The sequence below is a fragment of the Eptatretus burgeri genome, chromosome 10, assembly GCF_056783735.1.
Source record: "Eptatretus burgeri isolate ZD-2024b chromosome 10, Ebu_testis_v1, whole genome shotgun sequence".
In the NCBI taxonomy this organism is placed as follows: Eukaryota; Metazoa; Chordata; class Myxini; order Myxiniformes; family Myxinidae; genus Eptatretus; species Eptatretus burgeri.
Genome location: NC_140970.1, coordinates 81,649,992 through 81,667,491, shown reverse-complemented (window position 1 = coordinate 81,667,491; position 17,500 = coordinate 81,649,992). Strand labels below are relative to the sequence as shown.

General features: G+C 46.5%; 1 protein-coding gene across 3 annotated transcripts in view; it reads left to right on the top strand.

Moving 5' to 3' along the window:
- The window catches only part of APEX2 (apurinic/apyrimidinic endodeoxyribonuclease 2), a 38,343-nt gene that overhangs the window by 18,892 nt on the left and 1,951 nt on the right, over positions 1 to 17,500 (top strand). For all 3 annotated transcript variants that reach the window (XM_085899105.1, XM_085899107.1, XM_085899104.1), the window contains 3 exons: positions 13,424 to 13,597; positions 16,372 to 16,441; positions 16,646 to 17,500. The exon at positions 16,646 to 17,500 is cut by the window's right edge and continues 1,951 nt beyond it. In XM_085899105.1, the coding sequence (XP_085755231.1) occupies positions 13,424 to 13,597; positions 16,372 to 16,441; positions 16,646 to 17,500 (1,099 nt within the window). The remainder of the gene's footprint in view (positions 1 to 13,423; positions 13,598 to 16,371; positions 16,442 to 16,645) is intronic.

Here is a 17,500-nt window from a genome sequence, read left to right as displayed (position 1 = left end):
TGTCTGAAATCCATTTTCTACCAGTCATACTATAAACACGGCCCGGAGACAAACTCCTGTCCAGACAAGTCCAGGGCCAAACTTCCGTCCGGAGAGAAACTCCCATCCAAACATAAATACCGCCCGGACATGTTCGGAGCCAAGCGGTCTGGAGACAAACACCACCTGACGGATGCATCTGGAGCCAACTTGGCCGGAAACAAACACTGCTCAGATTCGTCTGGAGAGAAACACCATCCACACATAATCACTGTCCGGATATGTCAAGAGATATAGACATACGTAGGGGAGGGGAGAGTGAGATAGGAGATTTGGGAGGAAGGTTCTGCACTTGTATTGGGAGGTAGAGCAAAGATGGACAAAGGGTGAGAGACAGACAGACAGACAGACAGACAGACAGACAGACAGACAGACAGACAGACAGACAGACAGACAGACAGACAGACAGACACAAGGTTTGGGGTGTGAGCAGAAAGAATATGTTATGCTTCATTAACAACACACACACACACACACACACACACACACACACACACACACACACACACACACACACACACACACACACACACACACACACACACACACACACACACACACACACACACACACACACACACACGCTTGGCCAATGTTTGCAATATTTCAGGAATTGGCAGGTTGGAGTCAGTGTGATTACCAACTACAGTAGTTTCTGTATACAACCCAGAAACCTTGAGTAGCTATCACCAAAAAACAACGTTGTATTGATATAGAAGTTTCAGGGATATGTTCACAAACATTATTCTTTATAAACAGCCTCGTGTGACGGGTGGAAAAAAACATTTGGCTCTGTAATTTAGGGAACACGTTAACACTGCAAACGGCTCGGAAATCTGGTGTTATTTCACAACATCTCGCTCAGGGTGACTGAGCACAAACCACTAGCTCAGGGTGACTGAGCACGAACCACTAGCTCAGGGTGACGGAGCACGAACCACTACCTCAGGGTGACGGAGCACGAACCACTAGCTCCGGGTGACGGAGCACGAACCACTAGCTCAGGGTGACTGAGCACGAACCACGAGCTCAGGGTGACTGAGCACGAACCACGAGCTCAGGGTGACGGAGCACGGACCACTAGCTCGGGGTGACGGAGCACGGACCACTAGCTCGGGGTGACGGAGCACGGACCACTAGCTCGGGGTGACGGAGCACGGACCACTAGCTCGGGGTGACGGAGCACGGACCACTAGCTCGGGGTGACTGAGCACGGACCACTAGCTCGGGGTGACGGAGCACGGACCACTAGCTCGGGGTGACGGAGCACGGACCACTAGCTCGGGGTGACTGAGCACGGACCACTAGCTCGGGGTGACGGAGCACGGACCACTAGCTCGGGGTGACGGAGCACGGACCACTAGCTCGGGGTGACGGAGCACGGACCACTAGCTCGGGGTGACGGAGCACGGACCACTAGCTCGGGGTGACGGAGCACGGACCACTAGCTCGGGGTGACGGAGCACGGACCACTAGCTCGGGGTGACGGAGCACGGACCACTAGCTCGGGGTGACGGAGCACGGACCACTAGCTCGGGGTGACGGAGCACGGACCACTAGCTCGGGGTGACTGAGCACGGACCACTCGCTCGGGGTGACGGAGCACGGACCACTCGCTCGGGGTGACGGAGCACGGACCACTCGCTCGGGGTGACGGAGCACGGACCACTCGCTCGGGGTGACGGAGCACGGACCACTCGCTCGGGGTGACGGAGCACGGACCACTCGCTCGGGGTGACGGAGCACGGACCACTCGCTCGGGGTGACGGAGCACGGACCACTCGCTCGGGGTGACGGAGCACGGACCACTCGCTCGGGGTGACGGAGCACGGACCACTCGCTCGGGGTGACGGAGCACGGACCACTCGCTCGGGGTGACGGAGCACGGACCACTCGCTCGGGGTGACGGAGCACGGACCACTCGCTCGGGGTGACGGAGCACGGACCACTCGCTCGGGGTGATCATATCTGGAGGAGCCGACTGGAGAGGTGATTAACCAGAGAGTTGGTGTCAAAGCCACCCAATGCTCACCTGTTTATACATTTATTATTTTTAAAAGACTAGTCTAATAATATTTTTTATAATGCATTGCAGTGAAGTCTGATCCAAATAATTTTAAAGCAATATATGCATTTGTATATTATACCGGGTGTCGTGGCGCGCGCCTGTAATCCGGCTACTCGGAGGCTTGGGTTGGAAGATGGCTTGAGGACGGGCGCTCTGCGCTGGGCCGTGCTATGAGAGGGTGTCGGGCAGCCTGGAATCATGGCGAAACCCAATCCTTATCCCTGTGTCGTAAGAGGCGACCAGGGTTGCGTCAGGAACGGCATCCGGCGTAAAACCTGTGCCAAATCAGTATGCGGATCATAACGGATGATCCACTGTGGCGACCCCTAACGGGAGCAGCCGAAAGAAGAACAACATATGTACATATTTGTATATTGTAATCAGTAAACTCGTACACATATTAAATGAATGGCAAGGGTCTCATATAAACAGGCGAGCATTGGGTGGCTTTGACACCATCTTAGGTTGAATTTTTTTTTTTTAATTTAAATCATTTGTTAATTTCAACTTCACTACACCAATAATATACCCCAAAGGAACCTCCATGCCAAATATCAGCATCCTAGTACACATATTAAATGAATGGCAAGCTTCTAAATAACTTGCACCAAAAACTTTAACGTTGATGTGCTACTAAAAAGTTAAGTTCAAACAGGTCAGAAATTTAAAACAATTGAAATTATTTTTTAATTTCAACTTCACTACATCAATAAACTACCCCAAAGGAACCTTCATTCCAAATATCAGCATCCAAGTTCACATATTAAATGAATGGCAAGCTTCTAAATAACTTGCACCAAAAACTTTAACATTTTCACGCTGACGCTCATGCTCACGCCAGGTGTATCGCTATAGCTCTCTGTTCTTCGAACAGACGGGCTAAAAAGGGGAGACACAGATGGAATCGCTTTCTGGAATCAGAGGAGTTTTCTACTTGTTGCTCGTGGTCGTGTCATGCCTCACCAAACAAGCTGCGTCCCTTATTCTTTCCCCAGCCAGTGGCACTGAATGAATCGGTCCCTACACCACCCCTTCCAGCCCCCCCTCCCCACAAACACTGGAACTAGAACTGAAATGCAACCAGACTCTTTGCCAGGCTCTACCTATGGGTTTGCAGATCATATCATTGTCTTGTGAATTCCCTAATCTATCCGAGTAATTCTCATGCAAACGGTTAAAATAACAGTGAAGCCAATCATTTATCGCGGGTGCGACGGATTATTACAGCACTGTACATTCATTCTGAAATACTGTCTGTAATTGCTGTAAATACGTGCTCTCCTCAAATCTGCCCTACCCCATTTATTAAATCTGATTAATTCCCTTAACTTGTGTTGCCTGGTTTGCGGTTCGTCATTGGGCTATTATCCCCGGCATGGTTAGAAAGTACGACCATGGAAAATTGTCACCATTACCTCACATGAGGCTTTATAAAAGCACCACTGGATTGTCTGAACCACTGCTTGAGCCCATCTTGTCAGTGGGACGATCGGATAATGTTTTCGTTGGAGCTATTTGTACGGCGTATGGTCCCTTTTGATGGTCCGTCACTAAATTGGTGATCATGCAGGTGGAGGATTTGATCGCAAGTCCACCCAGCGGTCAACCGTAACATTAAGTCAGGATTGCGATTTGTACACTGGTCCGAATCTGGCAACCGAAAGAATATTTTAGAATGCATTACGATTTGGAACCATCAATCAGGCTGCCAGTGGTCAGTACACATAGCAGGTGCACATGGGAAACGTATTAGCAGCACCGATTCGTCATGATTGTTGTGCAAGCTCGTCACAGTCCAGCAAATGAAAGGTGTGAATGAAACACTTTTTTTCAAAAGGGTCATTAGTCCAGCTTATTAAAGGTCATTCTAAAATTACGCGAGTTAGGAAAAATGTAAAAGGTTGAATATGATAACCGATACCCCACTCGAGACCTAAAAGGTGTTGTGAAACGGTTGGAAATCCGCAAATTGAAGCAATAGTGATTTTGGTGAATAACTGTTGATGTGTGTGTGTGTGTTGTGTGTTGTGTACACTTTCGGTCAAAAGTTTTGGAACACCCCAATTTTTCTAGTTACTGAAATTTAAGCAGTTTAATGTTTCAATGTACTCTGAAATTAAAGCATAGAACAAATAAACAATTGCAGATAAAAAAGAAATCATGGAATCGTTTTGTTGAACAAAATTTAATCTAAATTTTTGACTCGTCAAAGGAGCCACCTTTTGCAGATATAACAGCCGAACAAACTCGTGGCATTCTTTCTACAATGGAAATCAAATATTGTTCGGAAAGTTCTTCCCAACACCGTTGCAGAAGTTCGCACAAATGTGTTGCACTTGTAGGTTGCTTTGCTTTCACCCTTCTGTCCAGTTCATCCCAAACCAGCTCGATTGGGTTTAAGTCTGGAGACTGTGCTGGCCATTCCATGATGTGAAGCCGACCGTCTTGTTCTTTTCTTCTAAGGTAGTTCTGACAGTCTGGAGGTATGTTTTGGGTCGTTATCTTGCTGTAGGATGAACCCCTGACCAACTAGGCTTAGACCAGAGGGTATTGCGTGGTGCTGCAAAATGCTGTGGTGGCCCTTTTGGTTCAGGGTGCCAGTACTCTGTGCAAGTTGCCGACTCTGGATCCAGCAAAAGAGCCCCAGATCATCACGCTTCCTCCTCCATGTTTGACAGTTGGTGTCACACACTGAGGAACCATCCTTTCACCTACTCGACGGCGTACAAAAATCCTGCGTGATGAACCGAAGTTTTAAAATTTTGATTCATCGATCCACAAGACCTTCTTCCAGTTTGCAGTAGTCCACTGGTGGTGCTTCATGGCCCAGGCAAGCCTCTTTTTCTTATTTTGCCATTTTAGCAACTGCCTTTCTTTCTGCCACTCGACCTGTCAAACCTGAAACTCGAAGTCTTCTCTTCACAGTTGAAACTGACACTTCCTTACTTCGACCAGTGTGGAGCTGTGCTTGAAGCTGCTGTCCTGTGAGCCACCTATCACACAAGCTGTTTACTCTCAGAAACTTGTCTTCTGATTGTGTTGTGGCTTTGGATCTGCCAGACCTCTTCCTGTCAGAGTTTCCTCCAGTTTCCGAGTGCCTTTTGATGGTGTAGGAAACTGTACTCACTGACACCTTGGCTTTCTTTGCAATTTCTCTGAAAGAAAGACCGACACTTTTAAGGGTTACAATGGTCTGTCTGTCTTCCTTTGTTGATTGTCTTTTTCTTGCCATAATGATAGCAATATACTACTTCCTGCAGTGCAATATTGTTCAAATAATGCTTCAGAGGGTATAGCAACAGTCTTTTCCAACACTGCATTTTTACAGACAAAGGGTTTGTAACTAATCAACAAAAGTTGGGACACCTGTCAGAATTGTTTGCATCAACTTTCAAGGCTTAATTTACTTCCATTGCTGCAGAACAGCTGCAGTTGCTAACCTATTAATTGTTCCCTGAAAAGGGCCTTTTTTAACAACTCTGAAATTTGCATTATTTTTCAGTTTTTGGTAACCTAAACTTTTTTTCTTCACCTCTGGCAGTTTACTGCTCGACTTTGTACCATTTCAGGTTATTCACTGGACTTGAACTGCTTAAATTTCAGTAGAAACTGAAAAATGGGGGTGTTCTAAAACTTTTGACCAGTAGTGTATGTGTAAATATGATTGGGGCGGTTGGGATTACACTTCTTTTTGAAAGAAGAAGGTGCTTCCAACCAAAAGTTAAAAAAAAAACGAGATTGACTCTGTTAATTTGAGCAAAAAAGCAAGAGCAGACCCGGTCTCGGGCAACGTTTCGCCGGCTTCGCAGCCGGCTTCATCAGGCACAGTGTACTGTGTGTTGCCTGGTTTGTAATTCTCATCAGGAACAGTATATATGTATATATATATATATATATATATATATATATATATATATATATATATATATATATATATATATATATATATATATATATATATATATATATAATGTTGTGGTTGAGGAAATTCGCAAAACACCATTCAGGTCCTGTAAGCGAGGTATCTCTTAAGTACATGTGTAGTTAGCCCAAACCCGTTGTTTAGAGGGAATAAATGTGATTCATTCGGGCTGCGACCCTTCAAGATAGCCGTTTTTCTGTTCTATCTTTATTTTGAGCCATCCACGTCTCAACCGCCATCACACAACAACCACCAACCGCAACGCCGCTTCACAACAACAATAACGCCAACAGCCACGACCTTTACCTTCACAACTCGCTCTCGCAACCATCGCATCACCGCCATTCCAAGCGTCACCGTGGCCAGGGACCGCCACTTTAGACCCTCCACCACCTTCGCCTCTCCTTCTGCGGCCATTCCCGCACCGCTTGTGGGCACCGAGCGTCAGGCTGTCCTGGACTCGTACAGGGCGAGCGCCGAGCCATGGGTGCAAAAAGCGGCCTTTCCGAGGAGAAGTCGGATCAGGAATGATACACGCCCACTTCTGTTCCGTCCTATCAGCAAGCGCGGGGCGATTTGGCCCCGCCTCCAGGCGCGTCGGAGTAGAATCGATATATGCAAATTCGAGGATCAGGGGAGGTTCACGCCCACTTTTCCTCCATCCAATGGGCGAGCGTGGCTCCGCCCCCGCGCTCATCCTGATCCGGAAATTTGCATATGGGTTCTCCTGCCGTACTATAAAGTGCCGAGCGCGGGGTGAATTCATTCAGTTTTTGGGCTCGGGCGAGTTGGAGAGGTGTGGCGGCGGCGGAGTGTGGCAGCAGCAGTCAAGACGGGTCTGGAGGAGAGTCAGTCTGTCGGGGTTCGGAGTCTGTAGGGGAGCTGCAGAGAGGGGAAGCCGGGAACGCGGTCGAGGTCGCAGTGGAGTCGCTCGTCGCGGGACCCAAGCAAGCCAGCTATCCTCTTTCCCCAGAGCATCAACAATTCCACCCTTTCCCCCCCCCCCCCCCCGTGCTGAGATAGTATGGAAAGGAGGCCCCGTTCCCACCCCATTCCAAGCAGTGCCAACGAAACCTGTGGAGGAGCGCGGAGTCGGGGCACCGCCGCCACATTTGCGGCTCATCACAAGACGGGTAGGCTCCACCCCGTCTCACGCCCACAGACCCCGTCTGCCCCCTTGTCGTTGAGGGTGGCCCTTTTTCTTTTGCTTTTGAGTATATGTGTTGTCGGTGCCATCTGTAAAGTAAAACTGTGTAAGTGTTGCCGTGTGCTCGCGTAGTCGGTAGTAGATCTGCATTGTTGTGTTTCTTTTGCAATTACTTTTGGTGCATAATTGTTGTAATTGTATATGTGTGCTATCCGTGTGCCGCGGAATAAATGTGCCTCATGTTGAACTGTTTTTCCCGTTTCGCTTCGTCTTTTCTTTAATTGAATCTCCATCTTACTTCACGTAAAGGGTTGGTAGTGGGCTAAATACGCCCGATAATTAATCGGAACCGTCGAGGTTGACGATAACACCGCTTGGTTATCCCGATAGTACGGAACGGGTCGCTTAAAGTGGCCCGTGTCCGAAGTCGACCTGCGGCGAGGTGCGATCGCCCGGTCTACCCTCTGTGTGGGTACTTAGGTAGGTCGAATTTGGCGAACAACCCTATCCCACGCGGGGGGCTGATTGGCACGATCGTGGTGAGGCCGAAAGCCCCACCCGTGACTAGTTCCCGGCGTTAGTCCGAGAGGGTCACGACGGAATTGTCCGTCCGGTGGGCGACGTGCCGCGATTCGGGTTACGTGGCCGCTCGCACGCCGGCGGGCGCGAATTCGCAAATATATATATATATATATATATATATATATATATATATATATATATATATATATATATATATATATATATATATATATATATATACATACACACACACACACACACATCTGTATTGAAATGCATGGAGAGTGGGCGAGCATTCCCATGATCTCCAATGGACATAAAGTCCGAAGCCAAAGCGTTAACTCCAATCTGGATGCCTTGGCCCAGTGACTGTCAAACAGACAAAGATTATGTGGTCAACATCAGTTGAACATCAAACAGAGCTCTCTATCTAGATTTTGAGCTTATTTACCCTCATTAGGACGGTATACCAATCAATATACAACCAAGGATGACCACATTTATTGTTTAAACATTAATCGTACTTTCTGCCTGTAATGGTGTGCATGGGCAGTGCTTCGGAATGAAATCGCTTCCATTTTGTTTGCTCCGTATCAGTCTTGGACTTAATATGCCTGTTTTGTAAAGTTTGCACTTTCTGCCTCTCTCCGAGCTTTAATCCTAACTCTAAAATGCTGCGTCCTTTGAAATTGTATGAAATGTTGATGTTGCTGGAGAACATTATGCAATGATCGACTCTGTCTCCTACCGCCTCCTTTCTGGTCTTGTACCCTCTGCACTTTCTGCTTTGTCCCCCCTCCATGTTTCTGTATGCCACACATGGTCCACCATCAACCCCCTTCTGGTGAAACTCCTAAAATCCAGAATCATTTATCTCCTCCATTCATTTGTTTGTTTGTTTTTCCAAACCAGTGCATCCAACTTCCACACACTCTTACATCTCATTCTTCCCTCTAGGTCTTCAAGACAGCTGTTCACCCCCATCTCAGATCATCCCCATTCTATCACCATGATATTTTTCTACCCTCATTAATCCTCCCTCCCCCACCCACCCCAAATTTCCAGTTTTCCCTCCTGAGAGTTCCCCTCTGTTTCCATCTTGTCCACCCTCGGCATCCTCTCCTGCCCCCCCCCCATTCCTCCCTCATCCATTTTCTGTCCATCTCGCTCTGCCTTGCCTTCAGCGCTGCTGTTGGTGTTTCCCCCTTTCCCTCTCTCTGCTCTTCCTTTTGTCCTGTTGCATCCTTATTCATTCATTGTACTAGTCCTTGCTCTTGCATGGGCATCGACTATGTATACAAAAAGGTGGTTGGTCATTGTCATGGTTTAATCATCACAATACATTGCAAATACTGCTTTTTTGTGCTGAAGAAAAATAATTTTTTTTAAGTAGAATACAGACATGATCAGTATTATGATGACCTTACCTTGACCGAGCAAAATGCAAAATAGTCACTACCCCTTGCCCCTCTTTTTATTTTCGTAACTGGATGCCCAATCCCCTACACACACACACACACACACACACACACACACACACACACACACACACACACACACACACACACACACACACACACACACACACACACACACACACACACACACACACACACACACACACACACACACACACACACACACACACACACACACACACACACACACACACACACACACACACACACACACACACACACACACACCCTCTGAACCTGATGGTTTTCATAACCAAAAAGATTTTGCAACGGGTTTTTTTACAATCCCCAATCAAAATGCAATCAGGTTCTTTTCAGGTTTTGAAAGAACACTAGTCAGGATGGGAGTGGGAAATGGGGTACTTGGAAACTAAATGGAAGATGAGACGATGAGAGGGTTTACAGTGGCAGTGTAAGAAAGGGTATTTGGGAAAGTAATAGGTGGTAAGAATGAGATTTGCAAAATGTGAACTTGGTTTGATTTGCATTGAAAACTTGTGCTTGTTATGCTTATCATTTACATTGTACGATAGATCTTTTGAGCCTTAGTGTGTCCTGTGATTGTTTATTATTTGTATTGTTACGGCTGTGGAAATTCGCCTTGCATCATAAAGGGCCCTCAGGTGAGATATCTCTGTCAGTACTTGTGTAGTTAGCCCAAACCCATTGTATAGAGGGAATTTATGTGATTCATCCAGGCTGCGACGCTTTGAGTTAGCCATTTTTTCTTTTCTGTCATTATTTTGAACTAACCACATCTCAACGGCCATCACACAACAACCACCTTAACCACCACGCCAGCCATCGTCACCAATTACAACCACGCTCCAACCCACAGACAACAACCACAACGCCAACCCTCCACCATCTTCGCCTTTACCTTCACGAATCCATCCCACATCATCGCTTCCACGGCCATTCCCGCACCACCTGTGAACACTGAACGTCGGGCTGTCTCGGGCCCGTTCGGCGATTGGTGCCGAGCCGCGAGCGCGAATGGCGGCCTTTCCGAGGGGAAAATTCGGATCAGAAACGCTTCACGCCCACTTCTCCTCCGTCCAATTGGCGAGCGTGGGGCGGCTTGGCCCCGCCTCCAAGCGTGTTTATGTGAAGTCCGTATATGCAAATTTTAGGATCAGGAGAGGTTCACGCCCATTTTTGCCCAACCAATGGCTGACCGGGGGGGGGGCGGCGTGGCCCCGCCTCCAATCGCGTTCTGATCATAAAATTTGCATATTGGCTGCTCCTGCCGCCTATAAAAAGGCGAGCACAAGGCGAATTGGAAAGAGTTGGGTTTTGGAGTTGTTTGAAGAGTGTCGTCGAGAGGTTGCTCTTGGGGGACAAGGAGCGTTGCGTTGGTGGAGTGGAGTCGAGTGCGTGCGGTGGAACTGCAAGCAAGGGAGCTCGGGTCCAAGGCAAGAAGGACGGCGGTCGGTGACGAGGTTGCGGTGTGGGGGATCGCTCGTCTCGGCGCGGGACCCAAGCCAGCCAGCCACTCCCCTCCCCCAGGGCATCAACAATTCCCCCTTCCCCCCCGCGCTGAGATAGTGCAAAAGGGGGCCCCGTTCCCACCCCACTCCAAACGTGGTGCCAACGAAACCCGCCAAGGAGCATGGAGTCGGGGCACAGCGGTGCGGTCACATTTGCGGCTTGCCCGCCAACGCGTCACGAGGACGCGGGTGAGACCTCCCGGTCTCGCGGACCTGGCCGCTCCTCCAGGTCACGCGCACATTTGGCCTACGGGCCCATCTGCCTCCTTGTCTGTGAGGGTGGCTTCTTTCCTTTGCTTTTGTGTAAATGTGTGTTGGCGCCGTCTGTGAAGTAAAACTGTACAAGTGTTGACGTGTGTGCGCGTAGTCGATTTTAGCTCTTACATTTGCTTTATGTGCATTTTGATTCTGTATAGCGGTATATACGTGCTTTCCGTGTGCCGCGAAATAAAATGCTTGCTTGTTGAACTGTGCCCGTTTCGCTTTGTCTTTTCTCTATTGACCCTCCATCTTGCATCACGTAAGGGGTTCGTAGTGGGTGCAACATCCCGGTAATTAATCTGAACCGTCCAGGTCGACGATAACACCGCTCGGTTATCCCGATAGTACGGAACGGGCCGCCCAAGTGGCTCGTGTCCGGAGTCGACATGCGGCGAGGTACGATCGCCCGGTTTACCATCAGCGTGGGTACTTAGGTAGGTCGAGTTTGGCGAACAACCTTATCCTACGCGGGTGGCTGATTGGCACGATTGTGGTGAGGTCGAAAGGCCCACCCGTGACTAGCTCCCGGAGTTGGTCCGAGAGGGTCACGACAGAATTGTCCGTCCGGTGGGCGACGTGCTGCGATTCGAGTTACGCAGCCGTTCGCACGCCGGTGGGGGCGAATTCGCAACAGTATTATTGGCGTTGTTCACTCCATAGAGCCGCTTTTGTAAGGTTACGATGACCTTACCTCGACCTCGCAAAATAGTCACTACCCCTTGCCCCTCTTTTTCTTCCCTTACTACCTGTCTTTCAGTTGCTTAATGTTGGGTAATTTGTTGTTTTATACGATGAAAAATTGTTTGGCCACAACATTATACTCTTTGCAGCTACATTTTAAGCAGCATTTTGCTGTTTTTGTCATTCTCTATAAATATAATTGGCATTAAATACCATTACATTAATATTAATCTCTGGTCTGTTTCCTGAACATTTAAAGTGCTTAATTTGCATCAACATTAATTCTTCAAAACTGCCTGCCTGTCAACAACTACCTTGTACACCCTTCCTTGTCCAAGTCCTTCAATTTCTCAGTGTACATTTTTAGCTTATTCTCTCTAAATATAATTGGCATTAAATGCCATTACATAAATATTAATCTCTGGTCTGTTTCCTGAACATTTAAAGTTCTTAATTTGCATCAACATTAATTCTTCAAAACTGCCTGCCTGTCAACAACTACCTTGTACACCCTTCCTTGTCCAAGTCCTTCAATTTCTCAGTGTACATTTTTAGCTTATCTGGAATTGGAATTCCAGATAAGGTATTGTCATCGTGCATCATTTGTCTCCTATTTCGATTTCTCCGGCCAAACCGCTGGGCCGATCTGGCTGAAATTTGGCAGCATTGTTCTGCTCCTGACTGGTAGCAGGGATTGCAAAGTTCATTCCGGTCACGTGACTTTAAGTAGGTCAAAATAGCGGTCTTAGTAAATTCCTCCAAAAATCTTCTCCAAACTCACCAGTCAGGATGCCACCAAATTTGGGTTGCAACATTAGGCCAATGCCCAGATAAGCTACAGGTCCAATGGTCCTATTTTTGTTACCTCTGCCACCGAAGGTGGGCGGAAGTTATGTTTTCACCCCTGCTTGTCAGTTTGTCTTTTTGTTTGACTGTATGCAGGATATCCCAAAAAGTTATGGACAGATTTGAACGAAACTTGGTGGACAGGTTGGGTGCTTGACAAGAATGAATCGATTTAGATTTTGGTGAAGACCGAATCCGGATCCAGAAATGAGATTTTTTTTTTAAACCCTTTAAGTGATTCTTCACCATCAAGCGATGGGGCCAAAAAGGAAATATAGTACGATATCTCAAGAAGTTTTGGACTGGTTATGACAAAACCATGTGGATGACTTGGGAAGGTGACGAGAACAAGCCGATTCAATTTTGGTTAAGGACCGGATCCAGATCTGGCCTATCAATGGGATACAAAACGTAAACTGTTCAGCCTGGCGGAGGTACGTGCTCCACTGAGTGTCATTCTAGTTCTAATATGGATTGTTGATTTGCATCAAGAAAGTGTCACAAAGCTGTTTATATTTCTGTTAGCCCTGTTTGAATTATTGTATGGTAGTGACATAATCCAATTATTACATAGTCTTATAATAGCATTTGGACAGATATTTTTTTTTTTGTATACAGTGCATTGTCGAGGCTCGTATAAGAAATAGTACAAGTACACTGAACGGATCAGAACGTAAAAGACAAACACAGGACACAAAACACACATGCAGGGGGTGGATAAGATGGATACAGAAAAAAACTCCAAGGAGCAAAAACTGGAAAATTGGAAGGAGGAGGGATTTGGGTGGGGGTTAACGAGGGTAGAAAAGATCATGGTTTTGAATTGGCGACAATCTGAGATTTCCCTTTTATACAAGAAGTTGGTGGAATGTAAATTTATAATTCTTCCCATTGTCCCTAAATTTGGAGTGCCTGTGTGAAGTTGAAGCATGTTTGTACTCATCACACTAACCCAGGGTTCTGTCTTAGGTTTGGTGGATCGGGCAATGCAGAGATTGTTGTGGAAGGTGGAGCGGAAACGGTGACTGTAGTGAACGTTTACTGTCCCAGGGCCGACCCAGAACGGCCTGATCGTGCTGCATTTAAGCTTCGCTTTTACAAACTGCTGCAGCTGCGTGTGGAAGCCATCTTGAGTTCTGGAAGGTGAACTTTCTTTCTTTGCATGCAATGCCAATGCTCGTCACATGCATGAGTAGTTCAGGATTTTTGTATTCCATATTTGCTTTAACAAAGATCTTTATTTATTTCCTTACCCCCTCCCCCCATTCTTTAAAATGTTTTTTCACAACAAGGATGTCTACGTATTATTTAATTCAAGAATTTGAGAAGAAAATACAGCGAGGAGTGGAGTATTAGCTGCCACTCATATCCGAGTAAGGCCATGGTCGATGTTCCAAGTGGTTCTTTAGATGTGCCTGTACGCATTTATAATATAACCACATATAGAGAGACATGACAGAAGTAAAGAGACACCTTAAATTTCTTCATTTCATCTGTATAACGCAGTTTTACTCAGTGATTTGTACTAATATTCGACTATTTATTTGCAGAAACCAGTTTCTGGGTTTTGTACGACAGTTAACTATGCCTCAAAATCAGGGAGCAGACAAACTTTCCGATTTTCAAAGAGGACGAATTGTTGGCCATTCGGAAGGTGAAGTCAGCCATCATCAGATAGCTCAGAATCTTGGCATTCTGCTTTATATGGTCAATCGGGTGATTGTGCAATTCACCAGCGAAGGCAAGGAATCAACAGCATCTCGTTCTGGTTGATCTGGGCCCTCAGAAAGGTGTCTTCGAGCTGTCAAGCGGTCCATTGAAAAAAAAACTCTCCATTGCAGGGCAGCGGATGTTGCAGAGGAGGTCCAAGTTGGCTCAAGAACTGCTGTGCAGTACCATCATCAACTGGACTACTATGGGAGAGCAGTTAGAAGAAAACCTCTTCTTAGACCAGCCAACATTCAAAGGAGAAAGGTGGTGGGCTGACGAGATGGCCAACAGATCCTTGGAGGTTTGGCAAACTGTAATTTTTTCAGATGAATCCAAATTTACTCAATTTTCTGACAATGGACACGTATGGGTCTGCTGACACTGGACGCGTATAGGTCTGGAGACTTCCCAGTCAAGAGTTCTCTTTGAACCGATTTCAGCCAACTGTCAAACACGGTGGTTTTTCAGTGATGGTGTGGGGAGTAATCCGGAGCACTGGTCGGTCAGAGCTTGTCCAGTGTGTTGGCAACATCAACATGATGACACATTTCTATCCTTGAGGATGGACTTCTCTCTGTCTTCTCCACTGGTCAGATGGTCAAAAACAACATTCTGTTCATGGAAGATAGAGCTCCATGCCACACTGCAAAAAAGGCCAAGGAATGGCAGGACAGAAATGGGATCAAGCGACTTCCATGGCCAAGTCAGTCTCCTGACATGAATCCCATTGAACACCTCTGGGCCATATTGGATCGAGCTGTGCAGAAAAATTCCAGGAAACCAACATCATGGGCAGAATTGCTAAACCGTTTGAGTGAAGCCTGGGCAGAAATCCCACAAGAGAAAATTTCAGAACTCATTAGTTCTACGCCTGAAAGAGTTAAAGCATTGAAATCTGCAAATGGCAAGTCAACCAAATACTTGTGTATGTATTAAAATGGATCAAATATACTTCAAATGTTCAATAAATAAATTATTTTAAAATCATGGTGTCTATTTAATTCTGTCATGTCTCTGTTTGATGTTTTGACGTCTTCTTAGCAAATCGGTGGACAATTTTTCCTCGTGGCTTGCTCTGATCGAGTCTGTTGAGGTAATGTGTGTGACGAAAGCCTCGTGTTGGCTTCACGATTTAAGTGATTGGCTTAAGTTCTTCGGGTCTTGAGTTTGAGCCCCAGTCATGCTGTTAATTAACATCAGGTGGATTGATTCAGCATGTCATCCTTCTGAGGTCGGCAAAATGAGTACCAGCTTCGTGTAAACAGGGGGGACTGCATCAGCAGCACAGCCATACTCCCAACATTGATGCAAACAGCAACCATAGGCTGAATACTAAATGTAATAATGTGTGTGTTGTTGGCTGCTATCTTCACACGTGGGTGGATTTCAGTGGATGGAACGGGGACTTACCAAGTCTCAAAGTGTTCACCTGTATCATTGGTTGTCATCTCCATATGCAGGTTTCATGAGGTGGAACGGAGCCCTCGCAGGTCTGTGTCCATCTTAGTGTGTGTATGTGTTTGGATACTAAAGATGGCCTTACCATTCTATTGGAGTGGGGGTGGGGGAATGCTAAAGATGGACTTGCCCCTCCCCCCCAACAGGAGGGTATGCTGAAGTTGCAATGTGTTGACAAATTGCTCCCCTCACCGCCAATCCTCCCAAGGAAAAGTCTCATTTATTGGACTGTATTATTTATTGCAAATAATTAATCGGACATAATCCATAACTTTTTATTTATTGTAATCGTCGTGTTGTGTTGCGTTTTGGGCACCTTTCATTTTGACGAGCATTTCCCCTCATACCTAATAAATGTCTTCTGCTTCTTCTTAATAGCATTCCTTATCTCACGACTCGACCACCCCGGCCTCGTTCTGCTTCGGGTTTCACACCTCATTGGAATGTACTTACTCTGTCCTCTACACATTTGCTCCTTGAAGGTTTCCCATTTCTCTGATGCTGATTGTCCTATTGTTAGCTTCTCCCAATGTACATCACCCAACTCTCTCCTTGTACCTCAAGGTTTGCCTTCTTGAAATCTAATAGCCTTACTCTCCTATCCCAAACTATTAACAGAATCCTTGTGCACACAATTTTATGGTCACTGACCACAAATCCTCTTGAATTACATGTTAATGGTAAAAACAAACTCGAAGGATAAGTTGCTAAAATACATAATGCCGTTTTGCTCTCTTGTTGGCTGACAGTCATGTGGTGCTCCTTGGAGACATGAACACAGCACACCAACTGGGTGATCATTGTGACCCCGACGATCCAGTAAGTGAGACTCGGCTTCTGCTGACGTTCTGATGACAATTTGTAGTTTCACACTAAATGCATTATGTCGATCAATGATGTCACTGTAGGATTGCAAAACATCACGATGAAAATTGTGACTTCAATTTCATTTCAATCTTGCGTCGGTGAATGTCGAACTTGGTAATGTTTGGTTGAAATCGGCTTTCATGTTGTGTTCCCCAGCTGACATTTGATGAACATCCTGGCAGGCGCTGGCTTGACCATTTTCTTTGCAAAAACACTCGTGAAGAGGTTGTTGCTCCTTTTGCTGCTGGAAACGATCAGGAGTCATGCAATTGTGATTCTAAAATGCATCATAATTCAAGCATTTTATGTGGACACGTTGGGGATGTGTCTAATATTTCTGCTGTGGAAGAATCTGAGACTTGCTTTGATGATAAAAGTGAAAACGATAGTTGTGCTCCAAAGTCTGTATCAGGAGGACATTTTGTTGATGCATTCCGGTTGCTCCATCCAAACCTTGAGGGTGCTTACACCTGTTGGTCTGCTGTGACTGGTGCCCGTGCCACCAACTATGGCACTCGTATCGATTATGTGTTTCTTGACCGCCACTTAGCTCAACGTGCTCTAGTTGCTTGCACAATTGATTCTGACGTCTATGGTTCTGATCACTGCCCAGTGCGAGCCACGCTGCGCTGTTCCTTGGTACCTGCGTGCCATGTCCCACCACTATGTGCACGTCTTATGCCTGAGTTTTCTGGCCGACAACAAAAGATTGGTGCATATTTATTGTCAAAACCATGCTCACGTTTGTCAACTGTCAGCTCCAGAGGGGTAAATGTGAGTGAAGTCGTTGAAGTTCGCAGTGCTTCTCATTCTGCCTTGTCCAAAAGAGCTTCAGAATGCAGGAAGGTTAAAGGAGCGAAGCGAGTGAAAGGGCGTAATGGGATCGATGTGCCAACTCAGCAGCATGACGTGCGAATATTTTTCAGTGCAAAGAGCAAAGGTGAAGATGAGATAGAAAAGTGTGGTAGAAGTCAAAGGGATTGCATCTTGAAAAACTGTGAACAGTACACT